This window comes from Lissotriton helveticus, chromosome 2_1 (assembly GCF_964261635.1).
Source record: "Lissotriton helveticus chromosome 2_1, aLisHel1.1, whole genome shotgun sequence".
In the NCBI taxonomy this organism is placed as follows: domain Eukaryota; kingdom Metazoa; phylum Chordata; class Amphibia; order Caudata; family Salamandridae; genus Lissotriton; species Lissotriton helveticus.
Genome location: NC_136059.1, coordinates 525,418,690 through 525,438,547, shown reverse-complemented (window position 1 = coordinate 525,438,547; position 19,858 = coordinate 525,418,690). Strand labels below are relative to the sequence as shown.

General features: G+C 43.4%; 1 protein-coding gene across 6 annotated transcripts in view; it reads right to left on the bottom strand.

Annotated features, from left to right (window-relative positions):
* MAST4 (microtubule associated serine/threonine kinase family member 4) overlaps window positions 1–19,858 on the bottom strand; it is a 1,958,993-nt gene that overhangs the window by 15,990 nt on the left and 1,923,145 nt on the right. For all 6 annotated transcript variants that reach the window (XM_078675181.1, XM_078675182.1, XM_078675184.1 and 3 more), the window contains 4 exons: window positions 18,951–19,180; window positions 15,675–15,797; window positions 12,542–12,678; window positions 2,583–2,764 (listed from right to left, as the gene is read on the bottom strand). In XM_078675181.1, coding sequence (XP_078531307.1) covers window positions 2,583–2,764; window positions 12,542–12,678; window positions 15,675–15,797; window positions 18,951–19,180 — 672 coding nt within the window. The remainder of the gene's footprint in view (window positions 1–2,582; window positions 2,765–12,541; window positions 12,679–15,674; window positions 15,798–18,950; window positions 19,181–19,858) is intronic.

The following is a 19,858-nucleotide window of genomic DNA, read 5'->3' as shown; positions in this document are numbered from 1 at the left end:
AATAGTATTCTCTCAGGTATGGAAATACCCCATTCGTGGGAGTTGGCAGAGATCGTGACTATTTGTAAGAAGGGGGGTCGTGCTCTTCCGGTGAACTATAGGCCTATCAGCCTTATCAACTCATTACAAAACAAAAATGTAAACAGGTCCTTGCCTGCCTTCAGGAGTGGATCAGAGAGGGGAATATCATCTCAGAGTGGCAGGCTGGTTTCAGGGAACATGTAAGCACCCTGGACCATTTTTTTTGTTTTATGTGCATTTTTTGGAGGGAAGTCACCATTCGCAAGGGCAAACTATATGTTGCCTTTGTGGATTTACGTGCCGCTTTTGATATGGTACCAAGAGCAAAACGTCCTAGAAAATATGGGAGTGCCAGCCCCTCCTCTTGACATTCTAATAAGACTTCACACTAACATTCAGGCACAAGTAAGGTGGGATGAAAATGGGGCCCTAACAGAAGTGATTCACATTGATAGGGGAGTTAGGTAGGGGTGGTTATTGGCACCCACCCTGTTTACCCTCTTTATCAACGATGTCATCAGATGTTTGAGCAGGGATGGTTGTGACGCTCCAAAAATAGGAGGGCAATGGGCCCCTTCTCTCCTATTTGTGGATGATACTCTGCTCATTTCTAAGAAGCTGCTGGATGATTTTCAGGAATTCTGTTCGGAACAGGGGCTGGAGCTAAATTGCTCCAAAACAAAATGCCTGCTCTTTTCATCTAACCTGAAGACCAAATGTAAGAAACAACTGTATGTGGGCGGCGAACCACTAGAATTAGTGACAGAGTTTGATTATCTGGGTATAGAATATGAGTTGGCCAAAACCCAGTTAACCCAGACATATTAAACGGCAAGCTAGTGAAAATTCAAAAGAGAACTACATCTAGAAAGCTGTCTCCGGCATTAGAAATTTACAACACTAAAGCCCTAGGTGCGACCTTATATGGTGCAGAGCTCTGGGGTTGTTCCAACTGTAATAATTTCCTAACCATTGAACATAAGTTTCTTAGATCTTTAGTGAACCTTCCAATGTCTACTCCGATGAGTACTTTCTATTTAGATGTTGGCCAGAAGAGGGTGTCACACAAAATTGGTCTGCAGATACTTATGTTCTGGCACCGGTTGTGGACCACTGCAGCTCTTGCCTCTTATAGGGTGGGGCTCCATAAGCTAGTGTCAGTATCCTGTGTGGACAAGAACCCCTGGATGCTCACAGTTAAGAATCTGTTAGCTAAGTGAGGACTGGCTGCCCACTGGAGTGACTAAGAAACCCTGAGTCAGACAAATAAATCTAGCCTTAAAGCTGTGTATTGGGGATTTATCGAAATTGGCCTGATAATAAATTGTAAGGGATCACTTTCGATTGATTTTATGAATTTTAAACAGACTGTGCTATTTGAGTTCACATTGGATGACATTGAACCTCAATTAGCGAGAAAACTGTACCTACAGTTTAGGTATGGTTGTCTACCCCTTAATCACTGCCGAAGAAACTGGTGTAAAGTAAGGGAGAGTGTTGAAGAATGTTGCCCCTGCTGCCAAGAGATCACACAGTCACCTGAACATGTTCTATTCTTACGCCCCTTATACTCCCAATCCCGACAAATGGATTGCCCCCCTTTGTAGAAATCTGGGAGTAAGGAGATATACGGAGGCATATAGAATAATGAAGACAAATACAACGTGTATGATTGTGTTTTGTATAGCAAAGTTTCTAATGGCTGCATGGATCAGGCGCACTAAGTATTCTTCTGAAAGTTTTTATGGTGTAGCTCTTATGACGTAGTACATTATGAGGCTCCTTAAAGCTTTTAAGAGTTTTTTATTGTGGGTCGTCTCTTATTTTATTAGCACACTGATTTTTTTTCATTTTTAAATATTTTTAATGTAGTCTTAAGTTCGTAAATGTAAATAATGATGTAATTCTTACAATTATGCTGCTACTATAGGGAACTTTTTTCCTTTTTGCACAAAGACCGATGCACTTTGACTGAACTGTCTAGCTGTGACTGTAAATAGGCTGCAACTGTTTATTTATATTTAAATGTCTTATTTGCATTGTCTGTCTGTATTTTGTCTTGTTTTATGGTGTACTTTTATGATCCGCAGAGATCGAAATAAAGTTTTTGATGATGATGAATAGCATGGTCTAAATGCCCAAATGGCCAAATGCTACGTATATGTGCTTTAGGAAATGCAAATAGCCAACCCCTACCTGCGATTCTAAATCGATGTCGCAATTTGCAATTTGTACCTGGTAAAAATCGCAAATTGTAACTGGTTTTGACCCTTTGTACATCTGGAAAAGGCCATTTAGCATTTCTTAACGGGACGAAATAGTGACTGGGCTCAGTAAGAAATGCTAAATGACTTCATACATCTGGGCCATAAACAGCATACGCATGTGATGAGGGAACAAGGAAAAGTAAATATATCTTCTCTTTGAATCATAGAGTCAGAGCAATCAATTTGCTGTTTCCAGGTTGTGTAACCTTGAATGAACGAAGGACCACAAACTTATAATATTTATAAAAGGCAAAGCTGAAAAGACAAACCACTTATGAAATCAGTTGAACTCACCAGATGGGAAATCAGGAATGGAGCGGTAGCTCGGTGTCGGAGACCTGGGAGACAGACTGTGGGTGGGGGACGCAGGAAGGCTCTCTCCAGAAGACAGGGATCGATTCAAGCAAGAAAAACTACGACTGGTGTGAAGGAGGGGAGATGGCTGCTTGGCAAGCTTTTTGAAAAAGGATCGCCTCCTAGCAGAAAAGAGAGTAAACATTCCAGGTCAAACTTGTTATGCTATAGATCGTCGTCCTGTCCTTGAAACACCGAACCGTATCCACCTTTTATTTATCTTCAGCATGAACAATGTATACAGATCAGTTTTCATTACAGAGAGACAATACTAATAACAATTTATGAAATGTACTATTCATCTACCTACACATCTAATATGCAAATTTTCATATGCATTATCTTTTTTTGTGCAACTACAGTTGCAATTTATTTTAACCACACATAATGAGAAACAAAGTGAGAGTTCAAACAGTAGTGCGAGATTTCTTTTGCAACACTCAGATTTAGTTTGCTCAAATTAATCTATGTGAATATCACCTGCTTTAAAATGCTCTAGTTTAAAGAATGAGTTACTTACCTTTGGTAACGATGTATCTGGTAGAGACACAGTTTTCCGCAGATTCCTTAGAATATCCCCAGGCATCAGACTGGATCTGGAAAACTTTTTCCCCAGCAGTACCTCTGCACGCTGGGGGGCGGCCTGGCTCCATCCTGACGTCATCCACGGAAGTGACGTCAATGGTGCCATAGAAGTCCCCCTCAGCGTGCTGATATCACTTTTCTACTGTGAAATTCTTTTGAAATCATAGAATGATGAGAAACAACGCCAGGTTGAAAAAGCCCTCAACACTTGAAGGGACTGAAGGGAGCGAACAGAGCACCCACCCCAGGAAAATTCCCACCAAAGAGCAGAGCTGTGCCCCCCCAAGAGGCAACGGCAGTGGAAATGAATGCCATGACAAACAAAAGGTAGGTAGCAAACACAGGATGGAAATGTATGCAAGACAGACTGTAACCATAGGATGAAATAGAAAAGGGCCACAAGACTGGAACAACATGACTCATGGTAAGTGACCAGAAGGGAACATTCACATATAATGGTCACCACACCCCCCACAATGACCTAGAAACTGTAGCATAGTCAAATAGAACCTCAACCCAATCGACTGCAGCATAGACAAGGAGACCCCGGAGAAATGCTGAAAAACAAACGAGGGCGGAGGGAGGGTAGGAAAACCTGAGTGTCTCCATGCCGGAAGAACCCGGATGGAGATGCATTGAGAAGCACAGAACCTAGCCACCCAAAAACAAGAATGGCTGGAGAGCCAGTGTGCACAAAACAGAATGACACACCCTGCCCCGGAGGTAGGTGAACTAGAGCCCCCCTCACAAAGACCAAAGCCACCTGTAAGAAGGCGAGGTGGAAGAAACCCCATCTGGAAAGGTCCTCACATAACAGGGAGGATGGGCGGGCGTTAAGGAATCTGCGGCTAGACTGGGGCTCTACCAGATACATCATTACCGAAGTATTATCATCTGATAGAGACACCTAGCCGCAGATTCCTTAACTTAGAATAGATACGAAAGCTATACCCCATTGGAGGAGGGTCTGCAACCTAACCCCAAGTTCCCACAGGAAGTGGTCCGTCAAGAACATTGACTTCAACAAGGTGGGAGCTGCAATCCAAGCGTGGCCTATAAAGCTCAGCATTGCCAGCTTAGCTGACACCAGACCATGAGGTTCAGGGCTGAGCATGAGCAAGGGAAGCAAGGTACCGTAATTCGTCAGAGGACGGCACAAGCCCAGTGTCGGCTAGACAGTGACAAAACGAAATTACAGAACACACAATCAGAGCGGCACAACATCAGGTGCCAACAAATGACATGTCAGGGCAGAGAGCATCATGCTGAGACATACAAATTACGACGGCCAGGAAATACATAGATGTAAATTACAAGAATACACAAAACAGACATTGTGTACAGTGAGAACCACACAATGCATAGCTCAATCAAGCGTAACAATAAAAGCATGTGTGTGTCGACCGAGAAGACGAGCACAGCACCAGGTAGCCAACCAGGCAAACGTACCCCTAGGTTCAACGACCAAGGGACACTGGCAAGCCGAACATGCCCAAATCTATCCCCCATGAGGGAGAGAACGAGAGAAACAGAGAGGAACCTGGGACACTCCCCAGAAACCTCTGCAGGGAGAACCCACATTCTTGCTCCATCTTGTGTGTACACAGCATACAGAAATACATGAAAAAGTGACAACCAAGGGTAAACTGGAAGAATACCCGTAGAGAATAGAAAGTTGCCCAAGAGGTACCAATGGCACTGGCTTCTATGAAAAGTAGCAGGACATACAGTCCAACCACAAAGAGGGCAACCCCAAACCCCCGATCCGGAACGAAGACCGAGCCACCACGCAACAGGCGGGAAAACTGACTAACACACTGACTATCACATCAAAGAAGAAGTCAGTAACACTCAGACAAAGTAGCACATTATTATTATTCACGCTTGAATAATGTATATATGCCGCTTTTGAAATTGTAGGTTGCACAGCACTTATTTTGCACTGGGTTTGCGTAATTTGCACATACGCACAATATTTCGATTTTACAGACTGGTTTTAATCAATGTATGAGCAAGATATTTTAACCGATTTAACTTAGCAAGATATTGATGTTTTGAGAGAGGTATATCTATGAATTTTATGTGCTCTTTTATGCTGATCTTAAGCATACTATGACTGAAGATGAATTCTGCTTTACCGAGTAAGCAAGTCTAGATACAGGACTCCTGTATATTGACTATTTGGAGATCATGGATGCATTGATAACTATTTATGTACATCAAAGTTTGTCAGTATAGTAATATTATCTAGGTATTATTAGACATAGCCAATGATGGACTTATGAATAATTTTGCACTTGGACTTTATTTCTGATCCAACACGTAGTGTATCACATTTTGTATAACGTACAATCGCTCAATATTACATAATATTTGTGCTATTTTGTATTCATGACCTACGTGACGTAATTTAGTTAGCCATTTAATTCAGTACTGTATAATTTGTTTGCATATTTGCACTAATGCAGTGGTTTTTCCATCTAAATACTCTAATCTATTGATTATATGTCATTCCTGTACGTAGCCACTACCTGCAGCATAGTTGCACTTCCTTTTGATGTTTTATACATGGTCATAGAATTTCTTTTTTTTTTTATATTTCTTTTTATTAATATCAAACAATACAATAATGGCATATCAGGTGCAATACAATCGGTTACAAACATAAATTCAAACTATTAAAAAAACAGGATAGTCACGGTACAATGGACAGGACCCGAATACCACAACGTCCAAGCTCTTTCGACAGTACATAACAATTAGAGTCCACCGTGTATACTAATCGTGCGGCCCTCCGGTCCCGCCACCCACAAAATCAGGATATTAAAGCTTGCTTTGCACCTTGATACTAAAACCACGAACAGGATAGATTCAGAGACTCTCTATACAAAAGAATCAGATCAGAATAACAAAATACATATCGCCCCTAATACTAAAAAAGAAAAAATAGAAAAGAAACAAAAACAGCGCAACGTGCGGAACTCCCCTCCCCCCACCCTGCACCCCTGCATGTAGCTTACGCCGACCCCAACTAGCAGTGTGCCTGTCGCCCCATCTATTCTACAGAAACTAAAAAATTAGTGAATGGAGGAGGACCTTCGAAACAGGCTCCCGGCCTCTCCCTCCCGCTAACTCTGAGCCTCCCCTATATGTACAAACTTAATAAACAAGCTGTCAATCGGTCTAAAATCAGGGGATTCGTTATTTGCTTACAGCGCCTTCCGTTACCATCATTATAAAGTGTGTCCCGTACAGTCACCAGCCAGATAAATGTCTTGAAATGATAAAACATCCTCAGCCTTGGCCCGTTCGATCAAGCATACGAATGAAATTCAGCCAAACAGTCGCCATTATAGAGGACCAGAAGGACCAGGATAGTTCGTTGGGCTGTACACAGAGGCCAGCCGGAAACAACTGAGTACAAACAAATCTATTGACACTGAGTTCCATCCACCTCGATAAGAGCTCAAAACGTAGTTTCCAGTCCAGTTGTACAAGTTCCGGGAAGGGAGAGAGGGTCACATTATCAAGGCACATTTGAGTCTTTGGGTGAGTCGTCAGGAGCACAGTACGGCGCAGATTCCCCACCTTTGGTGCTGATATTAAACGTACTGAGTCATCCAGGAGTCCCAATACTCGAATCTCAGCTATGTTATAGTTCGGAACCTCCAGTGTCTCTCGCGTCTCGGGGTCAACCGCATTGCTGGGTTTGGGTGTCGAGTCAATCATTGTGTCGTGCATTCGAAGGGAAACTGGTCTCATTTGCCCCAGTGCCAACGTAGCAGCGTCCAGTTTCTTCTCTAGGGCTTGGGCGCTACCATCCAGGGAAGAATATAGGCCAAAGATAGCCGCCATGAGATCTCCGACCGATGGTACATCCCTGGATATTGCCGCTGTTTCTCCCTTGATAGCGATATTCATTCCCACTTTCAAAGACCCCGTAGACAGGATATTGTATCCCAAACATTCCGCTCGATCTTTTCCCGACACTTCAGAGGAGTGGGACCGAGACATACACAAGTCGATACTGGGCACCATGTTGTTCCCTTCGGACATGATCTATCCCTCAAGTTTGTGGAAGCGGATCCAGTAAGACAATGAAGTGATGACCCACATTTACACTCATCGGTGTGTGAGGATATTCTGAGCGACCTTACAGAAGATGCCCGCAACCATTGGGCCGCGTTGTAGATAATGTTCGGGCCGTTCACACCCAAGGTTCCGATGATTAAATGAACAACTCGGTTCGGTTGTATCGTTAACGCGCTCCACTTATGCCGCTAGGTGGTTCAGATGTGCACCGCAGGAATCAGGCATAATGTCACTTCCGTGCCGGTTGACCGACCCCTCCCAGACTCAGGTGGCCGATGTTGTTCAACTAGTAGCCGGCTGCTCTCCTACTCGGGGCCCCGGCTCCAAGGCTGATACAGGCCGCAAACTTAAAGACGATGTTTCTCCGGTTTCGTAGCTGGTGGATCACTCTGGATCACACGATCAGGCATCATTTCGGTTCATCTTTGCGGGAACGTTGCACAGGCACAGGATAAATAACAGGATTTCGTAGCGGGATGAGGAGGTCTACGGAGCCGGGAGCCTAAGCGGCCATCTTGGTCGCCAGCTTGGCTCCTCCTCCCGGTCATATAATTTCTTAGTCGGGCAATGTTTGCTAGTCAAGATTTTTTATTGAAGATTTACCATCTATGACTCATGCATTTTTAATATGTTTATTGCACAAATTTGCACTTTTTTTGTTGGACGAATTTGCACTACAATTATTTTCACAAGAATTTTAGAACTATGTATAAAGGGCTATTTGTACAGTTCATCAATGTGATTTTAAGTAGGCTGGCTCAGTACATATTAGATTTCGAGCCATTCGCCACTCTGTTCTCACTAATATGGCGATTTGTTTCTAAAGCCATCGGTGCATATTTTCTGTTATTTCGGTACTTAATCAGTTTCCCGATCACGTGACACGTCATGTGATCAAGCTCGCGTGAGGCGAGCGAAACGCATCATGGCAGGCACTATGCCTGTTCAATTTGTGGATATTTTGGAATAATAGATTCTTCACTGCATTTGCACAATACTCGAGCTGTTTGAAGTAGTTTTGGAGCGTGCTGAGGTCCGTGCCTGGGTGTCCGGCTGAGGATCGGCAGGCCAGGAGCTGGAGAGAGATAGATATATAGATATATATATATATATATCTCTCGCTCTCTCTCTCTCCCCCCAGAGATCATCCGGAGATAGAATACGCCTGTTGAAAATCGCAGCAAGGGCCAGGAGAAGAACAACTGAGCCGTGTGCAACGAACAGAAAACCTGAGCCCAGGCTGGGGTCCATCAGAGGAAAGCCAGGGGCACAAGGTAAAACGTTCCAGAGATCCGCTCTTTAAAAAACTCTACCGCCCATAGGTAAACCCCCGACAGGTTGTACCCAAGCCTTTCCCAACACCAGGGAAGAAGACCACAGGAAGAGAATGCAGCCAAGACAATGGCTCAAGGAACACTACGGGTCCCCTGTGATAGCACACACACACACAGTGCGGACCACATGTAGTGCCCGCCCAGAATACAGAAAAAAACGATCCGGAGCGGAACTGAACAAAGCACCCACAGGGACATGTACCTACTCCCAAGACAGCCAACAGCGCTAGGGGCAGAAAGATGAGCCAAATCCAAGGCAGGAGGACGTGAAACCCCCTGGAGTGAGTCGGATACGGCAGAACCCCAACAATACACCGGAGCAAACTGCGTCCACAGACGCATGAGAGTGCAACGGAACAACCATAGGCAGCAATAGAAAGCTCCAGGAGAGGCCCACGTCAGTCTGTGGGTCTCAACAGAGGAGGCGTTCGACCACAGCAGGAGCATGGAACAAAGGGATATGCCCACAGCATAACCCACAGGAAAAATCCCCAAAGTGACAGACAATAACAAACAGAGCTCCATGGGAACCTCCTAAACTTCCTGGCAAGGAAGAGCAGCTACACAATAGTGAACAAATACCCCACATAGGGTATGTCACATCCCTATAAAAAGCAAGGGACAACTCTTGAGACAAGCTCATAGGCAGAGATCAAAAAGAACCATATAAACAGCTGGCCCAGCTGCACCAAAGAAAGAAAGGAAAAACCTGGTTGAACAGCCATAAAACCTGTCTGGGAAATAATGTCTTGAAACCAGAGACGTAAATCATAAAACGGTGACAACACTGCACACGAAAACACAAGTCCACTGTAGGGGACTAAAAACCTGACAGTCATGGAAATCCAGATAGGAGGCACCGGACCGCAGAGTCAGCATGCTCATCAAACAGATGGGCTCCATCAAAGGGCAGATGATCCCTGAGTTTCTCCCGAAAATTCTCGGGGAAACTGCCATCGCATAGCCACGTATGACGACGCAGAGCAACTGACCTGGCCATAGCTTGACCCACAGAGTCAGTGGTGTTCATGGCCGACCGGACGGAAAACTGTGACATGTCGTGGCCATCCCAAATAAGCCGAACCAGGTCAGCATGAGGGCCCTCTGGCAAAGAGGGAAGGAGTTGCCCAAGGGCAGAAGTAGCCCGAGCAAGCACGCAGGTCGTGTTCAGCGACCAAAGGCATGAGCTGGTGGATTCAAAAACATTGAAGCCACACGACTCCAACCACCTAGACTCCCGAGTGGGAGGAAGCAACGGTGGTGGAGAGGAGGGAAGAGCTGGCTGGACTACAAGTCCTTGAGCCCTAGGATGGAGGGAAAAACAGGAAGGGTCATCTGGAGCCGGCCGATGGCAATGTGCAATAATAGCACGATCCACAGGGTCAGCCAATGAGAGCTGGCCAAGTCCCCAGAAGGACATCATACAACGACCCACCAAAAGGCAAAAAGGCTCCACATCCACCGTGCCCTGGTGGAGAAGATCCAACAAAGGATATGAAGGCAGGGGGACAGAGGGCGGCTGCATCTGCAAGATATCCGCAGCCCTGCGAACTGCACTCGTAAAGTCTGCGCTAGCCGCCATGACCATCTGAGGTGGTGACAGCATATCATCTGTTGGGGATGGCTGCAGACTAATCCATCCTCCCAATGACAGAGGCCCTGTGGAAAAATGAGCCAGGCAGTGCTCCATGGGCCCCTCCTACGTGGAGCATGGTATAAACCCTGGGGGTGGAGAACCACTGGGGTCACGTTCTCCATTAGCAGAGGAACAGCCGGGGACGGAACTGGAATCGACCAACATCAGGACAGCATTGGATAAGCGCCAACGGCCCCTGAAGAGGACTAGTCTGCCCGGTGTCGACCCGACTTCCCCCAAGGCAGGAGCCTGTGGGAAGGAACAAGGTCGAACACTGTGCTGCAGTCCCATCCAGCGACAATGCAGGGAGCCCCACAGGACTGTGGGAAGACGCATCAGGAGGTCTAGAAGTCAGCGTGGGATGCCCCTTCAGGCCATGTCCGACCCCGGAACTGGAGTCAATGCACTTGGTCAGCGCCGAGGGTGAACCCGCCAGCAAACCCCCGACCTGAATCCCTACCCGCACTGTGGTGCCCGAAGGCACACCAGGGAGAGGGGGTGACCCAAAGATGGCCTGCAGAGCCCTGGAGTAGGCCTCCATATGGGTCCTAGTCACCCTAGCACCAGGAAACGGTGGGTAGGTGGGGACCGACTCCAGACGGCCTGTGTCTGGTGAAGACCGGAAAAGGCGGGACCACACGTCACGCTAGCGCGACATCAACGACCTCCGTGGCTTCTTCCGGTGCTTACCCGAGGCAGGCGAGCGACGTCCACGGGAACACTCCAGGATCTGCCCCAAACAGGAACCTCAGCGTGGGAGGAAGAACTGCGCCGTTTGGATCCTTCGGCTGGAAACAGAGGCCAGCATCGTGAGGATTCTGACCATGACAACTGGGCGGATATCAATTTCATCTGTCGTTCCCACAGGGACTTTGGCTTCAGCTGCCAGCAGGTGTTGCACTAGGCGGAGACATGGTGCTCACCCAAGTACCACATACAGATCTCGTGTGGATCCGTTGCCGAAATCTGCCGCAAACAAGACACACAAATTATGGCTTATATGGCTCCATTGATGTCACTTCCGTGGAGGACGTCAGGATGGAGCTGGGCGACGACGCCCCCCCGGCGTGCAGAGGTACTGCTAGAGAAAAAAAATCCGGATCCAGTCTGACGTTTTGGGATATTCTAAGTTAAGGAATCTGCTGCTAGATGTCTCTATCAGATTAATTTTTCTAAAGATAAAGTATACTAGATTTCAAATGACCATGGTTCAAATGAATAACTGAGTGGACTGTTGCACGCCGCAATAATGAAACTGCTGGTGGAAGATTCGCTCAATCTCTTGGTGCAATGGGCGTTAAGCACAATGCCCAGAAGAGGAGACTGCAGTTATGGACACCACGCTCAGACAATGAGCGGTGCTTGGCTCAAGGGAATCTCCAGAGCGAAAAAGTGCCTCACTATCTCAATGCTACCAATGACAAGTGAGACTACGACTGAAACTCTGTACACAACCTGCTATCCAAGGAGTTGCAGCACTGGTGCAGAATTACCCTGCAGAAGAGTGGAATCCTACATGCAGGGCCGGCTTTAGCGCTAGTGGCAACAGTGCAACAATCTTTTTTGGCACCCGCCTCCTCCCCTGACCTTCTCAGATTCGCTCACTACCACCCAGCAAAGGTGCTACTCATCTATCCATACCCCATCTCTTACATATATTTAGTTTGTTTTAAGGTGCTGGTAAAGGCTGGTTTTACTAATTCACTCAGCTGTCCACTTTAAATACAGATCTGTTCTTTGCAGCAGGTATATTAACTTTCTGCGCTACTTTATGTCAAGTCAACACTGCCACTAAACTCCGATCTCTCTCTAACAGGAACATTAATCAGAAGAGTTACCTCGATATTTTTGTTGCTGCCTGAAAGCTGGACGCACAAGGAACTCTGCAGCAGGTGCTTTTAAATTGTAGGTTATTTCTAAACACAGTACCCACCCTCCCCTTTACAGGTCAGCGCCCTAAAGCCGGCCCTGCCTACGTACAAGAAGTGCATGCACAAATTAATTATTTGAACTTTAACACAGCATCGAGTGTAAACAGAAGAACAGACTACATAGCCCTCAAAATGTTTACATTTAAAAATGTAAACAAATCTGTTTGAATTGAAGCAGGATACATTTGTATGGTCCGTCCCATGGATTACAACTTAGACAATGAATGCCTGTTTTAACCGAGAAATATCAATTTACATTAATGTAAAAAACAGTGTTAGTTTTCAGGTAGCCTAGAATTCACCAATCTGTAGGTAACCAACCTTTCAAGACTCTCCTTCTTTTTGGTTTTCTTACTGCGCCTCACCATTCGGCTGCGATAGTTGTTCCTCCGAGCTGGGCCGGTCTTAATTGAAGTGTTCTCAAAAGGGGTAGTGTTGATGGAGACCTTGTTTCCACACTGCAGGCAAAATGACTAGAATTAATTTCATAAGGGGGTTATTGTAAATTCTCACATTTCACAATACACATTTACCTTGATGTTACTGCCCAGAGACCTTTGCACAAATGTTGGTTATTTCACAATGCTACTTACATCAGTCCATTAACATTGCTCTTTATGAACAATATGCATAACATTATGCAGTCATTTAATGTGTTGTTTACTCTTGGTATTTACAAATGTGTGCATATCCATGGGGAGCGAGTTAAAAAGGTAGTGGCAAAAAAGTGTTATTTTGCTAATTTGTCAGGATTCATTTTTTATTGGTATGTCAAATGTATGAATCAGTCACGGAAAGGTTGGGTGCGGGGGGCTAGGGACAAGTTAAAGGAAGGTCAATACCATTTCCATTTTCTAATAACTTTGGCACTATTTGATGCACATGAATCAAATATCATGGACTGTTAACAGGTTGCACCTAGTAGAGGCATTTCAGGTTATATGAAGATGCAATGATGGGTCAAGTTAGAAGGGAGAAACAATATTTGCTAATGACCTTGACAATGTTTGATGGATCTGCACGAAATTTGGCAAAGACTTAGCCTTTTTAGCCATCTTTTGGTATTTTTGAGGGTATGCAGACTCATTGGGGGCTAGTTAAAAAGGGAGCAAACAAGTATTAATTTGCTAATACGTTTTGGCAGTGTGTGAGAAATTTACACTTAAAAGGATTCCTTTTCTACTGGCATATCAATTTTTATGTAAATTAAGGGGCAAAGATATGGGGGAATAATGCAATGTTTATTTGTTTATAATTTTGGAACGGTCGGTTGAATCTCTTTAAAATATGGAAGGCAGTTAGCAAGTTACACCCAGTGCAGGTATTTCAGGCTATCTGAAGAGCCAATGGGGGAGGTTACTAATACCTTTGGTATGAGTTGAGGAAACTGCATAAAAACTGACCGGGATTTAGAATATTTCGCCTACTCTTTATTTTCTCAATTAGCACTGCTTGATGGAACTGCATAACATTTGGAGGCTGGCGAAATAAGCCCAGTGAATGGCCAGGCATGCTTTGTGACCACCTACCACAGAATCCAGCTGCGGTGGGAGGGCCCAAGCCCTTGCCAATGTTTGTGCACAGTGAAGATTGAGGACATATCAGGTGAATGTGGTACATCATATAAAAAACAGGATTGTTTAGCAAACCCAAAACTGAAAAAGCCTTGCAATTGGCCTGTGAAACACACGATGCACACCACCAACTCATGCTCCCCAACTATTCATTAGAGCTGATAGCACTTAGAATATACTGTCCACAGAGAAAACATAGTAGGGCCACGAGTTATTGTGCGCACATAGGTGCCTAATTTCAGCACTTTTTAGGTATTATGTTCTCTGAACCATAACTGACCTTTAACTGTGTTTTTCAGTGAACATATATATCATATACATAAACTGTAAGCCTTTCACACTGTGTGTGTGTGTGTATATATATATATATATAACAAAAACACGGTAACTCACTTAGGACACACTCGAGATATGGCACCAGGTTACCAGCCTTTATTTTGTAGGTATGGACACACTTGCATGCAGGTTAATGGAGCAGCTTTCCCTAACGCCGACGCGTTTCGAGTTTTTTCTTCATCAGGGGCTCGGAAAGTTCGTGCTTTGGCGGGCCAACTCCCTTCAATTTGTACAAAGACCCGCCCCTCATAAGGCAATTGAAAGACTTGTGGGAGTTGTAGTGCCCAATTTACCATTAAATGTAGCGCACTAATTCCTGCTGAATAAAGTCTGAATTGGACCCCCACACGTTAGTGTGTCCTCAATCCTAGGTGTCAGCTCCACTTGAGGACGTTGAATACCTTCCTCGTGGCCCCCTCGGCATCATGGGGTGGTGCATTCCTGGTGAAATAGTTGGCTATGCAAAGTGGCTGGTACACCCACAAAGCTGTAAATTAATTGCTATTTACAAAGTTTTAGCATGGGCATTCCAATCCTCAAAAATATTGAAGTCGATTTCTACAAAAGTGGCAATTCTGTATCCCAGATATGAAATTGTATGAAATGCCCTCATATCTCACAGAAGAGTATGGAAAGTGATTTCTCCACAGAGAAAACTATTTCAAGCTGAATTACATGTCTGAATACTGCTAACTATCTGCGAATTACCAGACGCTGGGTCCTCGCTATGTTCTTGTTCCTTGCTTTCACCTCTTTCCCTCACTGCCTTTCAACATTGGCTCCTTCAGCTTCTGGCTCCTTTCCTTTTTCCTTCCCAATCTCTTCCAAACACACACTTGTGGCTGGCTAGACATGCCATGTTATTGCTCATGCCTGAACCCCACCCTGCCCTCCTTGTTGGGGTGCCGGCTGTGGTTGCAGCTTTCTGCTCCCTGCCTGATGGCACTCTCAGTAGCCACAGTCGTGAGAAGGAATATTGTAGCTTTCTTCTCCATGATATGCACAATACTGCAGAAACCCTCAATGTGTTCTGGGGATAGTGTCAATTTCATCAAGCCAAGAACAATCTGGATATGAACACAAACATGCTGCCTACTTTCCGACTATTGGCCTCTGTAAATGACAATTCTTCTTCTGAGATCTAAGGCATGCAAACTCTGATAGAAGAAAAAATCTGAAACAAATTAAAGAGGTAAAGGTTTACCAAACCCCAAAATACTGAATAACATTGTCAGACAGGATCCAGTAGAAAGCGGAACGGAGACGTTTCTGAATGCCTTGTAGGTAAGCATCAATAAGTAAGAAAATAAGTGCACCTGTAGGTCAAATATACTCTAAAATTGTAAGCTGCTCTGGCTCAAGGATACCAATAGATGTAAACACAAAGTACCTCATTTTAAAAGTGTATTATAGAGACGGTTTACCTTACAGGTCCTGCATCATGTTTGGCTTACGGTATAACAAAGGGAGGATGTGTACATATTTTGTAACTAGGAGTATATAAAACATCTAAGACAGCCACATTTCTACTCCAAAGATTGTACCTTCAACAGCAGTTCCATAACCTCTGTATGAACAAGTCCATGCACTGGTTCTCCATTTAAATGGGTGATTAAATCTCCAGCCTTCAGTCCTGAGTGATATGCTGGGCCTCCTTCTTCAACGCTCTGAAATTGGAGGGAAATGTTTATTTCAGCAAATTGGAAGTGATTATTTGCCATGTAAACACTTTGAACTGTGAAACAAATTTAAAATATTATACCTTCAAATAGTATGCATGTAAAGTAGATTGAATACAGATAACTAAACGTTGTGCTTAATAGAACACTTACTATAGGAATTGTGTAGCATTAGAAATATGAAGTATACCTGTAACTCAACTGCCCTCAAAATAAAATGTACTTACCTATAGGGCACAAAACATCTACATGTAGCCCACATGCTGCACAATTAAAGTTGCACAGTACCTAGAGTCGTATTGATTTACATGCATTGGTTTTGTTAGATCAGCTGACCAAATAAGTAATCACTACTTACAGATGTCTTTCAGGTACTGTAATATCCAGGTTGACAACCCATTACCAGATGTTAAGAGCCATTGCACTAATTACTTCAGACAAACTCCTTCATTAAGAGTTTATGAATAAACATATTACTTAAATGCGCTGTTATACACTCTGAGTCATACAAGCACACTTCTTGCTAAGCCTGGCCGGTCTGGTTCATAGGGCAGTAAGCAAAAGTTAAAGAAATGGAGACACATTGGCTAGAGCGCTGTCACGATATCATTGATCAAGCTGTGCCTTCTTTTCAAGAATCACTGATTCACAAGGCGAGCCGCTCCTCAATTATCAAAATGTATTCCAAGATCTATCAAGGACCTCGCTGACATGGTGACTTTTGTAATAGTGAGTCAAGTGATTTGGCTTACTATTGTTGAGCTGCCCACCTACTTCCTCTCACCCTTTCTACTCAACTTTCACTCACACATGTGGTACCTGGCAGTATTGCTAAATTCCAACTACTTTCAAATAGAGTGTATTACTATTTGTTACACTCTGATGCAGTTTCCTGCCATGTACCTCTGTGAAGAACTCTGATCAAAGATATGTTGCATGGTGAAATACAAATTCCAATCAAGAAATAATTTTTAAGTATAAATTCAAAATGAAAAGTAGTATTACAGTTGATGCTGCTTCTGGTGATATAAGGCTCTTAAGAACATAAATGCAGGTTTATTTGGCTATCAGCCCAAAGAGTAGCCAGAGAGCAACCCACAGCCTCATCTTACCCAGTCACTCCTCATTGTCAACAAGTTTCAAAGGCACTTGACTGGCAGAGCATCACTTAACAACCACTGACTTCTGTCAGGAAGCGGGAGGATTATCACAGTGAACATCTGCGAACAAAACCTGAACTAATAGTGTGGAGAAGTTAACATAGTTTCTAAAAACAAATCTGATGTTAGAAAGGCCACTAAGGGATCAGCAATATCTACATTAAGGCTTCCAACCCAATAAACTATTAATGGTCAATCAGGAAGCATTTGACAATTCTGAGTTGAGAAATATAATGTGTATAAAGGGAGGTGTGAATCCAGACGTTTAGTAAATGAACTGACCTGGCATGAAATGGAGTTGCAACAACCTGCTAAAGGTGCTCAGGAAAATCTTGTCCTTTCTTCCAAGAACTGCCCATCGAGTAGTGGTCCAGTCCAAGCAACCATACTTAGTCACCAGGGCTACTGCAACTCTCTCTATCTAGAGTTAGATGTGAGTCTCTTGAAGTAGCAAAGGCTACAGAGTGTGGCATACAAACTGCTACAGGCACCCATGCTTTTCCTCTGCCTCTGGGTCTTTGCACTGGCTACCGATGGAGAAGAAAACTGCTTTTCCGTTCCTCTGCCTAGTATTGAAAGCAGTACAGCAAAGTGGGACAAACTATTTAGTACAAAATCCCACCAACAATATTCCATCACGCTGCTTATGCTCCTCAGGGGCCCAACTGTTAATTTGCTTAAAACTAAACTGACCTGTTCGGGGGGGGGAAAGGCACCTTCCCTACTACACTTCAGGAAGACCTTTAAGGCCAGGCTAATTAAGATTAGGACCCATGTTTGGTGGGTCCCAGCATAGGACTTTTTTTATGCTCAGGAATTCTCTGTGTTTCGCACCACGAGACCATTTGGGGCATTTCATGTGCTGTATAAATATTATAATATAACATAACACGTAGTTGAGGTGGCTAGTTTTCATGTTGCTCTTTTTCAACCGAGCAAATTATACCCAATGATTCAAAACTACAATCTAGGTATTCTACAAGAAGATTTAATTCCAGAGATCACCAACAATATTTATAAGCTAATGAAAGAGATCTTTAAAATAAATTCCTGAAGCACCTTAATACTACAATTTCTGATATATCAAATGCATCCCTGATTGTTCCAAGTCTGCCCTGATTAAATTACCTCCGCAAAATTTCCCATGATGCTATAAATTATTTCCTTCCAGATGGTACTGAATGATAGAGCTTTAAAAATAAACTAAAGAGTATGTTTTTTTATAGCCAGGTGAACAAATTCTACTTCTACTGTGATTTCTACTGAATTTTCCTTATACCCAAATACTGTACAGTAAGGTGTCTCAAAAACCGTGGGGACATATCCCCCCTCACAATTCCTTTAGACCTGAAATGGAGTTATTTTGCTAAGATAGCAAAATACTTCCAACCTTTTATGGCAGGTGCTTATTGTAAAGATTCTGGATTAGGTTATTATACTCTCAAACATAATATTTTAAAACTGTGGAGCATGTTGCAATCCAATATAAATATCAAAACAAAAAAGGTAAAATGTTACCACCTCATATTTTTCTCCTACTCATTTAAACATTTCCAATTTTTGGCCTTTTTTCAGAGAAACATTTTCATTGAGAGATGTATTGTCACTGAGTTTCAAACTAGAAGCTGGAGTATGATTTTTTACACAAGCTGAAATTCATGTCATTGCATCAAAAAACAGGAAAAGCAATACGTTAAGAGAATATATGGCTGAGGACAGAAATGCACTGAAATACTGTAACTGCGTATTGGGCCCGTTTTCTTTGACGTTGTGAAACGTATGAAAGCTAGTGTTTATATTACTTTATGAACATCTGTTGTTGAAATTCTTTAATAGAACAATGGAGTAGCTTTATGTGTGTCAAAAAAACATGACGAGTTTACATAACTTCTACTGGAAAGATTTAAGTCAATATTTGGCCATTGCCCAAAAAGCAAAGTAAACATCTTTATAATAAAAAAAAACAGAATAGTGACCTCACCTGAACAATGTGATGAACTGTGTACACATCAGTGTCACCAACATAGACTCTGATTGCCTGCATGGTAAACCCAAATGATTTTCCTGAACTATGAATGGTGATTGGTTGCTGTGGACTCACACACGCAATCGAAGATTCTCGACTAGGAGATGAATCTCTGGAGGATGAAGGATCTGAAGACAGAGAATGAGGCGATATAGGACTTCCGAGTGGAGATGCACCATACATATCTGAAAGAAATAATTTGAAATATTTAAAATGGCAGAATGCACACAAAGAGTGCGGTTATCATAATGAAGTTCTCCTTGTTTTTACAAGACCTAATTTCCCGATGAAATTAGGGTACAATGCTGCAAGTTAAAGGTCATGGGTCATGGGTCACGAGGGACATAACTTAACATTTCAATGGCGTGCAACTGGAGAATGTTTATTATAATAATGAAAATAACAGGCTGTGAAAAGGGAAAAAAAAATTCATCAGGTGCTGTGGATTTTGTGTTATGGGCTTGCAAAGTATTTTAGCTGGTACTGAAGCTATAGTGCAATTAAAAGTTGTTGTGTAAGATGAAAAATGTGTAATGCTTTTTAGTGATCTACACTATCGTCTTCCCTATCTACAAAGTTCATAATAGGCAATAGTAATCTATTCCCAAAGAAAGAAACACTAACAGGGATAGATAGTATATACAAAATAAATTAATAAAGGGAAGGCTGTAAACAACACACATCCCGAAAGATCAAAGTCAGGATAGTAAAATCAGTGTCTATTCTGAACCCCAGCATTTCACAGTGCTTTCATACATCACCCATGAGGATAAAAGTAAATACAATGGATCTATGAAACTTCCTGCCTGAGCAATTATAATACTGATACACACCACTGGAATTTACGACAACATGGTTTGGTA